General features: G+C 36.6%; 3 protein-coding genes and 1 non-coding gene across 5 annotated transcripts in view; all 4 read right to left on the reverse strand.

Moving 5' to 3' along the window:
• Positions 1–4769, reverse strand: LOC131172600 (disease resistance protein RPV1-like). Of its 2 annotated transcripts, XM_058133811.1 has the most exons (7): positions 3582–4769; positions 3340–3407; positions 1665–1818; positions 1426–1504; positions 1194–1341; positions 822–926; positions 1–659 (listed from the first exon to the last, which is right to left on the reverse strand). In XM_058133811.1, exons 1-2 carry the CDS (start codon positions 4690–4692, stop codon positions 3400–3402), a joined length of 1119 nt encoding a protein of 372 aa, XP_057989794.1. In that variant the 5' UTR covers positions 4693–4769; the 3' UTR covers positions 1–659; positions 822–926; positions 1194–1341; positions 1426–1504; positions 1665–1818; positions 3340–3399. The 2 variants fall into 2 exon arrangements, with proteins under 2 accessions (XP_057989794.1, XP_057989793.1); XM_058133810.1 differs by having other exon boundaries at positions 822–1341.
• The window catches only part of LOC131172599 (putative disease resistance protein RGA3), a 25074-nt gene continuing 10393 nt past the window's right edge, over positions 3120–17800 (reverse strand). The window contains exon 3 of the mRNA XM_058133806.1: positions 3120–3139. The gene's annotated coding sequence lies outside the window, so the exon portion shown is untranslated. The remainder of the gene's footprint in view (positions 3140–17800) is intronic.
• LOC131173096 (putative disease resistance protein RGA3) overlaps positions 4716–17800 on the reverse strand; it is a 41448-nt gene continuing 28363 nt past the window's right edge. The window contains exon 2 of the mRNA XM_058134754.1: positions 4716–6629. Within this exon, the coding sequence (XP_057990737.1) occupies positions 4716–6629 (1914 nt within the window). The remainder of the gene's footprint in view (positions 6630–17800) is intronic.
• Positions 9598–9704, reverse strand: LOC131173592 (small nucleolar RNA R71). Its single transcript, XR_009143906.1, has one exon. It is a non-coding gene; the product is annotated as a small nucleolar RNA R71 (small nucleolar RNA).

A 17800-nucleotide genomic window follows, 5' to 3' on the forward strand; every position in this document is an offset into this window, starting at 1 on the left:
TTGTACAAGCAACAGTTGACACTAGTTTTTATATATATAAGCGAGAAATTTTATTGAAGAAAAGAAACATACAGGAGGTGAGGAGAGCTGCCACCTAACCCATGCCAACAGGCATTCCCCAAAGAACCCGACCTAAAAAGGCAAGCACCTCACTCCAAAAAGACCAAAGCAGAGAACATCATAAGACCAAAGCTAAAGAGGAGCCAACCAACCAAACTGAAAACATAGTGGAACAAAAAAAAAAGTCTGAAGCCAAAACAATTCTAAAACAAGGCCACAAAATCAGACAAACGAGATTGACCCTGTTTGGCTAAAGAATCAGCAACTGTATTTGCTTGCGTCAATATATGGACAAAAACAGCCTGGGTTAGAGCAAAGTGACTGCAGGAAGTAGAATTGAACAGAGAGGAGAGTTATCATTACTTCTGTCTGCTCTTATTGCATCTTCTAATGATTCCAGAAGGTGAGATTACTTGGTCCTCTAGTCAGTTTTAGCCGAAAAATGTTGTCAATTTCAGGAGAACTGAAGGCTCAAAACTCAAGTTAGTGATGTGAACTTATCTCTATTTCAGTTCTTTCTTATTGCTCGAACTCAAAATTTAGCAAGCTTAATCCCTTTGTCTACTACTTGGGATAATGTTGACAGCACCAAAGACATTCTGAAGCACAACAAAAAACAATTACTTGTGTAACCTCTTCAACGTAAATGTGCCTCATAATCAATGTCACAAATTCACCTCAGTTAATCAAAAGTAATTAGAGTTTACTAATGACTGAAATTAAAATATCTTAAGGTAAAATAAAATAAAATGTCTCATTACCTTTCTACCCGGTTGAACAATTTTTGTCTTTCCCAACCGTCTCAAATGAAAGCAGAAAATTCCAGAGAAAACATTGCAGCTGTGTATCTGAAATTATCTTGCATCCTACATTCTCTAACAAATCGTAAGATTATCAGAATTGCTCAAAATAGTAAGTTTTAACAAACAGTAACATATATTCTTTAATAATCCTAATCTTGCACACAAGCTAGAAGCTTAAAATTTCCTCATAAGTAATCCTAATCTCCTTCAATAAATTGAGTTATTATATTTTTTTATATTGCTTTGGCCATTACTCATTAGAGACTACTGGTTTTCAAATTCAAAATATTCAAAGCAATTGTTGAAAAGGGTTTTATATCATGGAATTACAATGAAGGCCTCCAGCTACATAAATGACCTCATGAAGTATCATGCAGCGGACCACCTTCCAACATTTTCGCTTTCCTGAAATTGCAAAGCTACCTTGTGATGAAAATCACCATAAGAGAAAGTGGAACTGGAGCCGCCAAATCTATTGCTGCAACAATAAACATGAAGTCATCTTTTACGTAGGACCCTTCAATTGACAAAGACAATTTGGAACAGATATTAATAATAATACTGGTCAACTAGATCTTGAAGTGCATGAGGTCCACCAAGAACTTGCAAATGATTGAACCCTCACAAAAGTAGGCGTTTTCCTGCAACAAATAGATCATAAGAAACTTCAACACTAACTTACAAGCCTCAAGATTTGTAAACTCTCTGCAACTTATGCGCATAAGTCAGTATGATCTTCTGCCCTATGCTATCCAAGAAAAACCAGAGAATCTAGACATCAAATCTACTTTCAATACTGACCCCAAGTGAAGACATGCTTGCTTGTCTTCTTTAATTGTGAATATTTATCTGTTCCATTGAAAACAAGTTAATGAAGCTGGCTGTTTTTCTTTCTTGGTGCCGTAAACTCGTTCTTACTGAAAATCTCCATTTGTATCTGCATCATTCCTATCATCTGTCTCAAGAAATCATATAATATTGTAAAGTCTTACTAAAGGTGGATAATAAGAAAATACAATTCATGTGTCTAGTTCTAAGTAAATCAAAGTGAGTATAAATATCATATCTTGATTTGATGGACTATATGCATTCGCTTTGCTAAAACTTGAGCCAGTCAAACATGGACTAAAAGGAATATAGAACACTTCACTTTCAGGAAGTACTGGTTTTAGAAAACATTGGATAGGAAAAAGAGCCTGCCATTGCCAGAAAAAGTAATTACCCAATGAACAGCAAATGAAGGGTTAAATGAATATTTTGGGGCTTGTTGGAATAGCTGATGGTGTGGACATCAAATTATCAATGACTATATAATCATAAGGTCTGTTAATCCTCAATTGAACACTGGCTTTGCAAGTAATTGTTTTCGGAAATTGCAGCCATGCCTGCATCTAAATTTAGAAGGAATCATCTGCCAGGCTGCTGTTGATGTAAATGTTACAAAAATGGAAGTTGGTAGAAATCATTCTTACTTAATGAACCTGTAGTTTAAAGTTTGTGAATTTTGAGTCGATACAAAAAAACATAAAGAGAATGTATCATAAAATTAAGGAAGATCCATAGCATATGAAAGGTAAGTCACACATATCAATGGAAATGAAAGATTCATCAAGTGCAGGAAATGGTAACATGTGAAAATCAGAGTGATAGCCTAAGCAAGATGAGCAGGCAGTGAGGGCCAAGAAGAATTTTGTTAATTGTTGAGGTTAGAAGGTGCCAAGATAAACAGGCAATTAGGGATAAGTTTCAACGTAGGATAAATATCATTTACTTTAAACAATTATAAATGTATCTCCTCATTTTCTGGTGATATTTGGGAAAGAACTTTGAACATTTCAAAATGGTGAGATAAACAGAAAACATTAAGATGCAGGAGGGACTTCATATGCTTATTTTTCAGGGAAAAAAAAAATTATCCAATTATAGTAAATTAGCCTTTCAAATTTGCAGCTAAAAATGAAGAAATATGGTAAGAACAAAAGCTTGGAAGTTCCTTTATTAAAACTCTTCAATTACTGAGTTAACAATTTAGCTAAGGTCCTGGAAAAACAACTTGTTTGGATTTGAAGGTAAGGTATGAGTGAAGGTTTTGTAAAGGAGGTAAGGTTTAGAGACCCTCACATTTTCAACCCACCAAAATGGTCAGTTGGGAAGTTTTTCTTACCTTACCTTCTATATTACCTTACCTCATAAAACCTTCTCTCACTTCATCCAAACACACCAGAAAGGAAAAGAAAATTTCAAATTTAATCATTTGTCTACTTAACAGCAGAGCTCTGCAATTTGTGGAGACTAAAATAAGATCTGAGGATTAGGAAAAATAATTATACCTGAGACCTTGCATAAATTAAACAAATTTCAAGTTGTAATATTTGCGTGAGAACCATCAATGAAGTCATTATTCACAAAAAAAGAAAAGGAGAAGAAGAAATAAAAAATACTATTTGAGAAATGCAGATGAAAGGAATTGAAATACCTGAGTATTCCATATAAAGCTAGTGCAGTGTCCACGCCCAAAGAAAAGCAAAAATGGTAATTAATCCCCTGGAAAAGAAAACAAATAGGAGTGGATCAATGACAAATTAAGGAGGGAGAAATTTTAGAATTATTTTGGTGTGTAGTAAAATCAATCAACCTTTCTATTCAAATTTAACAAATTTCACGTTTTTGTTTAAATTACTTAGGAGGAGAAAGGAAATCAGATGATGGCTAACTTACCCATCCATATGTTTGGGATATGAGAAATCTTTGACCACTCAGAGCCACTTCCTTCGGCGCAATTATTCTTAAGAAGGGAACAACCTAGAATCCACAGATTCCTTAATTTGGGGAGGCGTTGCATGGCTGTAGCTGTAGGAAAATACTTCAAATTCTTACAACACCCAATTTCAAGAATTTGAAGGGACGAAAGGTTGCCCAACCACTCTGGGAAAGCTTCTAATCCATAGAAATACCATATAGACAATGAGTTTAGGGCAGTGAGGCGTTGAAGTTGATCTGGCAGAGACTTTATTCTATCTTTACAATCCCCATATATAGTTAAGGATTCAAGGGATGAGAGGTCTTGGATTGAATTCAGATAAGCGAAAGAATCCAACTCCTTCGAGAAATTGCCAATTCTTAATTCCCTTAATCGGGTGAGGCCTCCTAATATTGTCTCTGGAAAGCAACTCAACATTTCACAGTCTCTTATTTCTAAAAGACGAAGAGAATGCAATTCTCCTAAATATTCAGGAACAGATGTTAGGCCGTGGCAGTAACTTATCACCAATGATTCCAGAGAAGTGAAGGATTTCAGTCCACTTGGAAGACAAATTAATTTATGACACCGTCTAATTGTAATGCTTTTAAGAGAGGGGAAGGAGTGTACTTGCAGTTCTTCAAATAAGTAAATCAATTGTTCACAACTTACGATTTCCAATGTGACAAGCGATGAACTATCACTTAATGGAATTTTTGCCAACAAGGGACAATGCACAATGTTCAATTTTTCAAGGCAAGAAAATACAGATGTTTCGCCTCCTTCATCTACTGCTGGTGCCTTCCATTCAACTAAACTCTCCATATCACCAAAATATAATTTCTTTAATGCTGGAAACAGTTTCCCTCCATTGCTTGTGCTTCCACTGTCAATGCCATAGAATTCATTCCCTATACATCTTATCTTAGGCATTCGTTCTATTATGAGCGTTTGAAGACAAGGAAGATGTCCAAGCCTTGGAAGTTCTTCACAGCATTCACAATTCCCCAATTCAAGCTCCACCAACTTATCGAATCCTTCACTCGAAATTTTCATCATATACAGCCACAGCGGGAACTTTTCACCCATGTAATTTTGTACCTTTATTCTCTCTATGTTTGGGGGACTTCCGACACTTGCTCATCATTACTGCTGCTTTCTCTTCCATCACTCCATTCAAATTTAAGGGCTTTTAATTTCTTTTTCCCCTGTATATTTGACTTCTTGGCTTCTTCTTTGTCTCTCACCTCCTCAAGATGAGTTATTTTCAACTTGCCACCTAGTTGATTTAAGCATTCTAATTCTTGAATGCTGCCTCCCCTATCTGGACCCACAACAAATAGTGATAGTGTTTGGAGACAAGTTATCTGCCCCACCTTAGATGGCATATGGTCATCATTATCAAATTCAATGTGACTCAAGCTGATCAGATTGCATATTTTATTTCTAGGAACCTCCTTAAGTGATTTGCACCTAAGGAATCTCAATGTTTGCAAATTATACAGCTGGGCGATGGATTCAGGCAACACTTCGATGTCAGTCCAGGAGACGTCAAGAAATCTCAAATGTTTCAACTTACCAACCGAAGATGGCAAGTTTTTGATACCATAAAGAAGTAGGGCCCGCAAGCTTTTCAGCTTCCAAGAATTATCAAGCTCGAAACCATCTATGAATAAACTACGCAACTTCTTACCACCACCAGTTGGAAATGCCGCTAAAATGGATGCCTTTCGCCTATCTACATGTGCACGACGAATGCGCGATATGTCATCAACAGCAGAACAATTTTCCAAAGTCAATGTCTCAGAATTTGAAAGTGACAATGCAAGGTCATGCACAAGATCATGCATCTTGCACCATCTAACATTCTCATATTTGTCCCTTTCAGCATCTTGGAAAAAGGAATTCTGAAGTAAGGCATTAAAATACTTGTTGCCCTCATCTTCATTGCATCCTACAAGACCTTCAGCCATCCACAACCGAATTAATTGTTCTTTTTCAATCAGAGCATCTTTCGGGAAAGCTGAACAATATGTGAAACATGACTTCAGATATGAAGGCAAGTGATCAAAACTGAGCTTCAATATAGACTCAACATTATCTTTTCTACCGTCTGATGCATTCAAAACATCATTGCTTCCAATTGACAACCAGTCTTCCTTATCCATTTTGAAGCCCATTGTCCCACCTAAAACTTTTGCAGCTAATGGAACTCCTCCACATTTTTTGGCAATCTCCCTTCCAATGCCCTCCAAGTCTGTGGGGATTGATGTTCTTCCACTTCCAATCAGTGCCCTTTCCTTCATAATGGACCAGCATGCATCATGACATAACCCACCCAGTTTATACCTGTAATGAGTAGAAGTCTCCACTATTGATGCCACTTCCTCCGTACGAGTTGTGACAAGAATAGCATTTCCATTGTTTCTAATAATTCTTATCAAACAAGTTTTCAACTCATTCCACCTCTCAGATTCATTATTCCAAACATCATCAAGAACTAGTAGGAACTTTTTGCCTTCCAACGCCTTTGTAAGATGTCCAAGTATTGCATCTATGTTGGTAACTCCACCCATACTTCCATCAAGAGTTTGCAGCATTTCCCCTAAAATTCTTCCGTAATCAAAGTGATCAGAGACACAGACCCATATTTTAAGATCAAAAAGCTTTTTTCCTTCTATTGCTTCTTGACACACCAGTTTAGCTAACGTTGTCTTTCCCAGACCGCCCATCCCCACTATGGGAACAACGGTAAGAACTTGGTCACAGGAGCAGCTCAGCAAGTTCACAATCTTAGAGACATCAGCTTCCCTCCCCATAACTGGGTTGTCAAGGACTGAGTTTGTCAGCCGATCCAAGTTCATTTGAGGCTGTCTTGATATAATCTGAAGTCCAAAACCCATAGCATCATTCTTAATCTTATTCAACGATTCATTTATATTCTTAACTTTGTGGGCCATTTTGAAATGAAGTGCTGCCTTTTTAACACAACGAGTGCCTTTGGAGAATGAAAAACAGTTTCGTATCTGCAACAACCCAATCTGTGAGCTTTAGTGAAATATATTAAATTGTTCTCTTATTAAACTTTAATAGTTATTTTATACAAGCATATAAAATATTCATTCTTAAGAAATGTTTTGAATTAAATAATAATATTATTGATTAAGTTCAAATTTTAATTTTTGTGATTGATATTTCTAGAATTTCTGAACTTTTGGAAATTAATATGATGTTTGAGTTAAGAAGCAATATGATTATGTTAGCATGCTTGAATTTTCATATCAAGCTTGATTAATAATAATTGTATTGTATTGTTATTTTAGATCTTTTTGCAAATTAAAAAGGGTATTATAAGGCATATGCATTTTCAAATTATCAACTTAATTTAGTAGTAAATATTAGATATTAGCTACATATATGATTAATACTCAGAAATATTGCTATGTTTATTTATAAATCTACAAATGCATTAGATATTAATGCTTGATAGAAACACGTGGATATGTATTATTTGGACAGATAATATATAGGATGGAAAATTATATATATGTATAGATTGGATTCTGGTGTGTGGATTATGTGTGTAAATGGGAGGCCCAAGTTAGGTTTTTTAAATAAATGAACTGCCTCGTTTGTGTGCCCATTAAAGGCTATGGTTCTATTATGATATTATTGATTGCCTTTGATGCATGCATTTTAGATCATCATTTAGGTGTAATTTTTGCACATAATTTATCCTTGTTCATAGCTATTATTATAGATATTAGTATATATTTAGTCAATTTTATAATTTTCACACTTCTTAATTTAATTTTTGGAATTTATTTGTTTTGTAGGTTAAATTTGGAGAAATTTGATGTATTTTGATCAGAGTAGCCATTTGGAAGAGATTAAAGTCGAATTGCAAAAATTTTGAAGTTGAGTAAAATGGCCGAGGCGACACAACTGCGGCTGGCAAAGATTAGCTTATGTCGCGAGTTGTGTCGATCGTCGATATTCGGCCGAGGCGACACAACCCGCAACACAACCCACAACACAACTGACTCGGCTTATGTCATTTTTACTGGAAATTGTTGACGTGGCATTTCCGTTACTCCAGCTTTTTACCTCACTTTCTCTGGAACCTTCCCCTTTTTACCCATTCTAGGGCAGACCCTTAGCCTATATAAAGTCTCATTTATCATTATCTTTTCATAGAGAGCAAGGGAGGCATTTTTAGAAGGATAGAAAGAGGGAAAGAGAGGAGCACGTTCTACATTCTTCCAGCAGCAGCAAGGATCACGTTTCTGCACTTTTACTGCGAGATCATACGCAATTTTCTGGGTTTTTCTACCCTTTTGCTTACATTTTCATTATTTCTTCATTTATACATTTGGGTTTGTCCTAAAACTATGAATAGTGAGTAGTTGATTGAGATTTTAGAGATGGGTTTGTAAATATTGCTTTGTATTGTGGTTTTGAACTGATTTAGCCATTTAAATGGGATTTGTTACATTTTGATTTATTGCTTGTGAGCTTGTTGCCTTGCTTGATGAATGGGCCCTCATTAAGTTAAGCTTTAATCCTTAATAGATGGACTGAAAAGTGAATATTAGGGATAGATAATCTTGCAATAAACTTTATTTTCTTGGTGTTAGAGATAAGCTAAGAAGATTAAGGGGAACTTTCCAAAAAAAAAAATCAATTAGAGCATTAATTGGGTTTTGTTAGGTTTGAAATCTAGTGAAAACAGGGTTTGATTTAATGAAAACCAATTTTGAGATGCTTGAAAAAGGTTTCAAAAATTTAAGAATTGATTTCCCTCAAAATTGCAATTCTCATGTGTTTGGCTAAATTAAGGATAAACCACATGCAAACAATATTGAAAATCCAATCTCTAGAATCAATTTTATTTTCATTAAATTTAGATTTAAATCCTCCAAATCTCATAAATAGCAATTTCAATTTAAATCCAATTTAAATCCAATCTCTAGAATTACTTTATTTTTATTTTTATTGAATTTAGATTTAATTCTTCTTAATTTCATAAATAGAAATTTCAAATTAATTTTTGGTAATCTAGTTTAATTAATTTTAGTTAATTGTTTGATTTAGCATTAATTCCTTAAATACCAATTTTAATTCCAAATTTCATTTTACATCTTTAAATTTTGTCACTCTAATTAGCTTATACTTTTATTTCCAATTTAAACACAATTCCCTGTGGGATCGATATCATTTTTTTTAAAACTATACTACTGTGGCCCGTGCACTTGCGGATACCCCACATCAAGTTTTTTGGCGCCGTTGCCGGGGAATTGTTTGTTTTTAAGTTGGATTTTAATTGTTTCAAGCTAATTAGAATTTTTATTTTCTTTTATTTTCACTACTACTCCTTGTGTTTTTCAGGTACTTTTCTTGTTTATGAGGCGATCGAAAAGCACAAGTGACCTTTAATTGTTGTTCAATCCTGAAATTGAAAAATTACATCGAGCCAACAAAAGGAATATAAGAGAAGAAAGGAAGCGAGAAAAGAAGAACAACAAATATTTGAGCAAGAGGAGACAATAGAAAATATGGAGAATCAAAATAGAGCTATTGGTGGAGATAATGGAGAAAGCAGCAAAAGCGGGCAAAATGCATTGCTAATCAAAATGATCCTCAAAGAAGATCCATGTTAGATTATGCTTTTCCTAGATGTGCGGATGTGAGAGATAAGACCTATTATTGGAGCTAATCAATTTGAGTTAAAGTGGTCTTATTCAAATGGTTGAAATTCACAATTTGGAGGTAGCCCACTTGAAAATCCTCATTCTCATTTGAAGAAATTTTTGATGATATGTGGTACACAAAGACAACACAGGTTTCGATGAAGTTATTCGGCTCACCTTATTTCCATTCTCTCTTGAGATTGACATTGGAGTGGTATGACTCACTTCCACAAGCTATTATAGCTACTTGGGAGCGGTATCTCAAGCTTTTTTATCTCAATTTTTCCCACCTGGGAAAACTACTTATTTGAGGAATTTGATGGTAGCTTTTAAACCAAGGGATGATGAAACTTTGTATGAATCTTGGATGAGATTTAAGGAGCTTGAAAGGCAATGTCCTCATCATGAAATACCGAAATGGATGATTGTTCAGAATTTCTACACCAGAGTTACTCCAGCCATAAGAAACACAATTGATTCACAAGCAGGAGGAGATTTCATGAGAATGACAAGTGAAGAATGCTATGATCTATTAGAGAAGATTGCTCATAATACCCATTTGTGGGGAAATCCTAGAACACTTGAGCCAAAGAAGGCTGGGATCTATGAACTTGACTCAGTTAGCTACATGAATGCAAGATTTGACCAGTTGACTCAGCTTCTTAGTGATTTTTGCACAAAGGCAACAACCTCAACTCCTACAACTATGCAACAAGTTGCCTTCACAGATGGAACTCAAAGTTGTGGAGTTGATTACTCTTCTTATGGTGATGATTATTTGCAAGAACAATCTGCTTATGCAGGAGGTTATCAACAGAAACCTATGGGAAATGCTTACTCTAATGTGAAAAACTCAACATGGAGACCACAAGCAACTTTTGCTCAATAAGGCCAAAGCTCAAATTATGCTCATAACCAGCAGTTTATGCAGCAAAATAGGCCTCAATTTCAGCCCACAAGGCAGCCACAACCTGGATATCAAGCAAGAGCACAACAATCCCTTCCACCTCATGAACCGAAGCCAACCTTGGAAAGCATGATGGAGAAATTTTTTGCTGAACAAAGCAAGATGAATAGCAAATTGGAGGAAGAAATGCAACACATGAGACAAACCATGGATCAATTACAAGTCCACAACCGCATGTTGGAGACCCAATTGGCGCAACAAGCAAGCTCATCAGGAAGCAATTCCTATGGGAAACTACCTAGCCAACCACAAAACCCTCATGAGCAATGTAAGGTTGTAACCTTGAGAAGTGGTAAAAAAGTTGGTCAAGAAAGTGAAAACAAGAGAGAAGAAAAAGAGAGCACAAAAGAAGAAAATTCAGTTGAGAGCAAGAAAAATGAAAAAGAAGAAGAAAGCAAAAGTGAGCAAGATGAAGGAGAGAAACCATACATCCCACCTGAACCTTACAAACCCACCCTTCCCTACCCTCAAAGATTCATCAAGCACAAGCTAGACAAACAATTTGGCAAGTTTCTTGAAGTGCTAAAGAAGTTGTATATCAATGTGCCATTCACTGAGGCACTATCCCAAATGCCAAGTTATGCCAAATTTTTGAAGGAGATTCTTTCCAACAAGAGAAGGCTAGAAGATTATGACACCATCAACTTGGGAGAGCAATGCAGTGCTATAATTCAGAAGAAGTTACCTCCCAAACTCAAAGATCCGGGTGTGTTTTCCATTCCTTGTCATATTGGTGATAATTGTGTGGCAAATGCCTTATGTGACCTTGGAGCTAGTGTCAGCCTAATGCCACTTTCAATATATGAGAAGTTGAATATGGGAGAGTTGAAGCCCACAAACATGTATCTTTCATTGGCTGACCGTTCAATTAAGTATCCGGAAGGCATTCTTGAAAATGTGCCTATCAATGTTGGGAAATTTTACATTCCGGTGGACTTTGTCATTTTAGATATGGAAGAAGACACAAAAGTTCCTATCTTATTGGGAAGACCCTTTTTGGCAACAGCTGGTGCATTAATTGATGTAAAGGGTGAGCAATTGACACTTAGAGTGGGAGATGATCAAATGATATTCAACATCAATCCAGCCATGAAAAGGAAACATGAAGAAGTTGAGTCTTGTTTGCGGGTAGACATTATTGATGAGATTGTCCAAGAGCATTTCAGAAAAAGCTATCCACAAGACGCTCTTGAAAATTGCTTAGTCCATGGTGGGAGCATTAATGATGATAATCATAACATGGCTACTTTTGCACAATATTTGGAAAGCTCTCCACCACATCCTGAAGCCACAATTTTTCAACTTGAAGGAGTGCAAACTTTGGAGATCAAACCACCATCATTAAAGGTAGAGGATGCCCCAAAGGTAGATCTTAAACCTCTTCCTTCCAACCTCAGGTATGCTTTTCTTGGACCCAATGAAACATATCCTGTTATAATTAATGCATGTTTGGTGATATTGAGATTGATAAATTGTTGAGAGTATTGAGAGAATATAGAAGAGTTTTGGGTTATGCAATTGATGATATAAAGGGAATTAGTCCAACAGTTTGTATGCATAGGATTTTCCTAGAGCCAAATAGTAAACCTTCCATTGAACACCAAAGAAGATTGAATCCTACAATGAAGGATGTTGTGAAAAGGAAATCCTAAAATTACTAGCTGCTTTGGAATTATTTACCCTATTTACGATGAGTGGGTTAGTCTGTGCATGTTGTACCAAAAAGGTGGGGTGTGATTGTTAAAAATGAGAATAATGAATTGATACCCACTAGAACTTACGAGTTGGAGAATGTGCATAGACTATAGGAAGTTGAACAATGCTACAAGAAAAGACCATTTTCCCCTTCCTTTTATGGATCAAATGTTAGAGAGATTAGCCAAGCATTCATTCTTTTGTTACTTAGATGGATATTCTGGTTTCTTTCAAATTCTAATACATCCTGATGACCAAGAAAAAACTACCTTTACCTGTCCCTATGGCACTTTTGCATATCGAAGGATGCCATTCGGATTGTGTAATGCGCCTGGCACATTTCAAAGGTACATGATGGCCATTTTTTCTGATTTTATTGAAGAAATTATGGAGGTCTTCATGGATGACTTTTCAGTATATGGAACTAATTTTGATTCATGCTTGACTAATTTGTCTAAAATCTTGCAGAGATGTGCTGATAATGATTTGGTGTTGAATTAGGAGAAATGCCACTTTATGGTCCAAGAGGGGATCGTTCTAGGGCATTTAATCTCAAATAGGGGAATTGAAGTGGATAGAGCTAAAATAGAAATTATTGAAAAAATGCCCCCTCCAACCACTGTCAAAGGAGTGCGGAGTTTTCTTGGACATGCCGGGTTTTACCGGCGATTTATTCAGAATTTTCTAAACTTGCTAAACCCTTAACAAATCTTTTGAATCATGATGTTAAATTTGATTTTAATCAGGATTGTATGGTTGCTTTTGCAGGTTGAAGGCGGCCTTAACAATGACTCCTATCATGCAACCCCGGATTGGACTTTGCCATTGAAATTATGTGTGATGCAAGTGAGTTTCTTTGTTGGAGTATCCTGCCAGCGTGAAAGATAGAAAACCTTATGCCATTTACTATGCAAGCGAACCCTTGATGAAGCTCAAGTTAATTATGCTATAACTGAAAAGGAGTTCCTTGCGGTAGTATTTGCACTCAATAAATTCCGTTCTTATTTGGTCAACTCAAAGGTAATTGTTTTCACTGATCATGCAGTAATAAAGTATTTAATGAGCAAGAAAGAAGCTAAATCTAGGTTGATTAGATGGATATTGTTACTTCAAGAATTTGATTTGGAAATAAGAGATAAAAAGGGCGTTGAGAATGTGGTGGTGATCACTTTTCTAGGATAAAAGCGAAAATAAAGATGATGAAATTGTGCCAATTTATGAATTTTTCATGAATGAGCGATTGTATGTGTTGAATTCTGCACTTCCATGGTTTCTTGATATTGTGAACTTCTTGTCTTGTGGTGTCTTGCCACTGATTTATCTTAGCGACAAAAGAAAAGATTCTTGCATGATGTTAAATTTTATTCTTGGGAAGAACCTCTTTTGTTTAGGAGATGTAATGATGGAATAATTAGGAGATGTATACCAGAGGAAGAAATGCATGATGTTATTTACCATTGTCATTCCTCTGAATATGGCGGTCATTTTAGTGTCTCAAAAACTGTTGAAAAAGTCTTAACATCAGGTTTCTATTGGCCTAAAATGTTTAAACATGTGAGAGACTTTGTAAGCAAGTGTGATAGGTGCCAAAGGGTAGGCAACATTTCCAAAAGAGATGAGATGCCTCAACAATCCATATTAGAAGTTGAATTATTTGATGTGTGGGGAATTGATTTCATGGGGCCATTTCCATCTTCTTATGGGAATAAATATATCTTGGTAGGAGTGGACTATGTATCTAAATGGGTAGAAGCTATTGCTACACCTACCAATGATGCAAATGTTGTGATAAAATTTCTGAAAAATTTGTTTTAACCAGATTTGGTACCCCACGTGCCATAATCAGTGATGGTGGTAGCCATTTTTGCAACCACCAATTTGAAAAATTGATGAGAAAATATGGGGTAAAGCATAGGATTGCCACACCATATCACCCTTAAACAAATGGCCAAGTAGAAATCACAAATAGAGAAATCAAGCAAATCTTGGAGAAAACTGTCAATAAGTCCAGAAAAGATTGGTCCCTTAAATTAGATGACACTCTTTGGGCATATAGAACAGCATTTAAAACCCCCATAAGAACTACACCTTATAGGTTAGTTTTGGGAAATCATGCCATTTGCAGTAGAGTTAGAACATAAAGCTTATTGGGCCATTAGAACAATCAATTTTGATTTACAAGCTGCTGGACACAAAAGACTTTTGCAACTTGATGAATTAGAAGAATTGAGACTTGATGCTTATGAAAATGCTAGGATCTATAAAGAAAGAACTAAAAAATGGCATGATAAACATATCAAGAAAAAGGACTTTAAAGAAGGAGATTGGGTTCTCTTATTCAATTCAAGGTTAAAATTTTTTCCAGGAAAATTAAAATCAAGGTGGTCCGGTCCATTTAAAATTATGAAAGTTTTCCCTCATGGTGCTGTGGAAATTTTTGGTGAAAAATCGGGTAATTTCAAGGTAAATGGGCAAAGGTTGAGGCATTATTCAGCTGGTGAACCAATTGAGAAAATAGCAACTTGCTATCTTTCTCATTCTCCATGAAATTTTGAGTGAGTATGGTCAAGCTAAAGACCTAAACTTAGCATTTTTGTACATAACTCATAATTTTTCATTGATTCTTTATTTCTTTCATATATATATATTTGTTTTAAATTTTTCTATACTCCTTACTCAGAGCTTAACATTGTTCTAATTTCCTTGTGCAGATGGGATGCAATGCATTGCAAGCAAATGAGCAATAAAAATTTTTAGCTTTAAATTTTAGCTTTAAATTTTAGGTTGAGTATTTGCTGGTTCATATTGCTGGATTCATTGCCCTTTTGGTTAATTTTAAGAGAAAATTTTTCCAAATTTTGACATCTTGGTTTAACAAGAAAATTATTTGAATATGGGTGTGTGAATTGGTGCTTTGAAAAATTATTTTGTGCGAGTATTTAATGAACAACAACAAGTTGAACAATTAGAATTCATGTTATAAAGGTTTAATCATTTGAAATCTAATTTGTTTCAATTTTTTTAGGTGCTATGAAATTTGGTCAAATTTGGGCAGCAGATTTCACAACCTGCGACATAACCGGGTTTGCTTGTGTCACCGCTTATGTTCGCTGGGCACATTTTTGGGCAGATTGTTTCAGAACTTCCGACACAACCCCCCTATCCTTATGTTCTAACTTGTGTCGCCTGTTTGTTTTGCAGGATAACAACTTCCTTCACCGGAATGGGCCAGCAGTAAAACCCAAAAGCCCACACCCAAAAATTAAATCTAAAACCCAACCGATTAAAAAACCCAAAGCCTACAAGCCCGAAACCAAACCTAAAACCAGCCCAACTGACTAAACCCCAATACCCAAGCCCACAACCCGTAAACCCATAACCCCTTCTCTCTCTCGACATCGCCCTCCGACACAACCCTCCCATCCCTGCCGTAACCTTCATTTTCCCTGTCGCCTTCACCGGCCGCCATTCTTCCCATATTTCTCCTTTTTCCGATCACGCCCCTCCATTTCGCCATGTCCGAATCTCCATTATCCTTCGCAAACTCGCCTCCCCACTCCTCACAGCCGCCGCAGCCCCAAGGCACCCCACCCATGCACGCCAACCCATCGTCGGCCCATTCTGTTGATGCTCTGATCGCCACACTCAAGAAGAAAAAGGCGAAAAGCATTAAACCACACAAATCGACGGGCGGCGTCAAGCGGAAACAACCCGAACCGGCCACACAACAACCCCCAATCCCGCCTCCAATGCCCACCGCGCCTGCTGACCGACATGGCATTCCGAAATCAGCGGTCAAGCGCCCCGGTACATCTAGAGGTAACCTTGCATTCCCCTCCTCTTTGCCTACTGCTACACACTGGATATTACCTACTGCCGACATGAAGAAAAATAAGGCAAGAATTGTAGCCCGACAAATGGTTCAAACTCGGTAATTGGATGTGTCTACACTTAAATCCTTGAAGATTTATGATGAAATGCAGTCTCTGTTAGATGCTTTAGGTTGGGTGCGATTTGCACATAAGCAGGAACTGGTCTACCCCATTTTAGTACAGGAGTTTATGGCCTCCCTGTCCACTAATGAGCATAAAATTGCCTTGGACAATGACTTGACAATCAAATTTAGATGCCTTGGTCAAGATAGGGTCCTGTCTATGGATAATTTTCACCATATCTTTGGCTTTCCACCTGATGGTCTGTTCAAAATACCTACTAGTCAATGGGACTATAATGCGTGTGAATCTTTGAGCGAATCGCACCTTGAGTACCTTCAAACCAGGACACAGTAAGGCCTCCAAGATTGAGAATCATGCCTTGAGATTGCTTCAGCGACTAATTGCAAATACAATTTTAGGCAGAGGATCTAGTGTTGGCACAATGTCACAGTATGATCTATTCTTTTTGTGGTGTGCAAAAACTGGCAAAAAGGCTTCCCACAGTTATTATTTACGCGCCATGTGATCCGGGACCACTAGAATGCTGGTAGCATTGTCTTTGGGGGATTGGTCACACCTATTGCCCATTATTTTGGCTTCAATCCTCAAATACACAAGTGTCCTGATCTTCCAACTGGTTTGTTATTTTTGGATGGACCTCATTTGGCCAACCAAAAATTTTGTATCAAAAATGAGGCTACCAAGCAGTATGAGATTCCTGCACTAACAGAACCACCACCTGGTTCTCCCACTGCAATTAGTTCCTCCTCAGCATCTGAGCGACCATTTGTGCAGACTTCTACACAACCTTCAAGCCGAGCTCCACCAGCTGCTCAACCTGCTTCATCAACAGCTTCTGGACCATCCATATCAACTCTTCTGACATTCATGGAGAATCTCAGTGATGAGATCTATTCTTTTCGGCAAATGACGGATGTCTCTTTTCAGACACTGCGAGATTTAGCTGACATATATTTGGATCGAAGTGCTGAAATGCAAGACGAGTTGAAAGTCATGCGAGCTCAACTGGAGAAGATCGAAACAAACCAGGCACTGATTTTGAGCATCATCTCTCCACAGCAGCCCCCACAAGCACCACCACCTCCACAAGATGGCAAGGGCAAAGGACTTCTCATACCCGACTGACCAGCTTTTATTCTCCATTTACATTTTATGTCTTTAATTTCGTTAATTAGTATTTTGAACTTGTTTAGTTAATATTTTGCTTGTGTTGTTTTTATTTTACTTAAACCATTTACTTATTCAGTTCTTTTTTTTTAGTTCCTCATAACATACATTTTTCTTTTATGTTTTTAGTACATTGCTCACTTGCTTTGATATGCTCCTTCGAAATTTACACTTGATAATTATATTTTCTGCGCTTAACTTCCCTATTCCAAATTTTTGAGATTAATCGATTTCATTAATGGATTCCATTGCACTGTTTCTTTTGCAATGAGTGCAGCAGCTGTCCAAATTTTATCTAATTAAATTGGCTGCACTTCAATGAGGTAACAATTCTCATCTCAGCTTGTGTCACTGTCAACACAAGTTGTGCTCTCGCTTATGCAACAGGGTAATAATTCTTTATGCACATATCAGCTACCCATTTTCTGCACATTATCCCATTCCATGCACTCTTCTAACATTGAGGACAATGTTCATTCTGAGTATGGAGGAGAGGGTAAATTTTTTGCAAAAACTACTTTTTCCTTTTTCATTTGCATATAGCGACTCATTCATTACTTCATACTTGTACATATTTTTGCATATAGCCTCATATACTTAGTTACGCATACTTAGCTGCATATAGGTTGACTTGACATTTACACTCATACATTTCATTCATTCATTTAAAATTTTTGATTTTTAAACCAGTCTTTGAATTCCATAAGCCACTTATTCAAGAA

The sequence above is a fragment of the Hevea brasiliensis genome, chromosome 14 (genome assembly GCF_030052815.1).
Source record: "Hevea brasiliensis isolate MT/VB/25A 57/8 chromosome 14, ASM3005281v1, whole genome shotgun sequence".
NCBI lineage: Eukaryota > Viridiplantae > Streptophyta > Magnoliopsida > Malpighiales > Euphorbiaceae > Hevea > Hevea brasiliensis.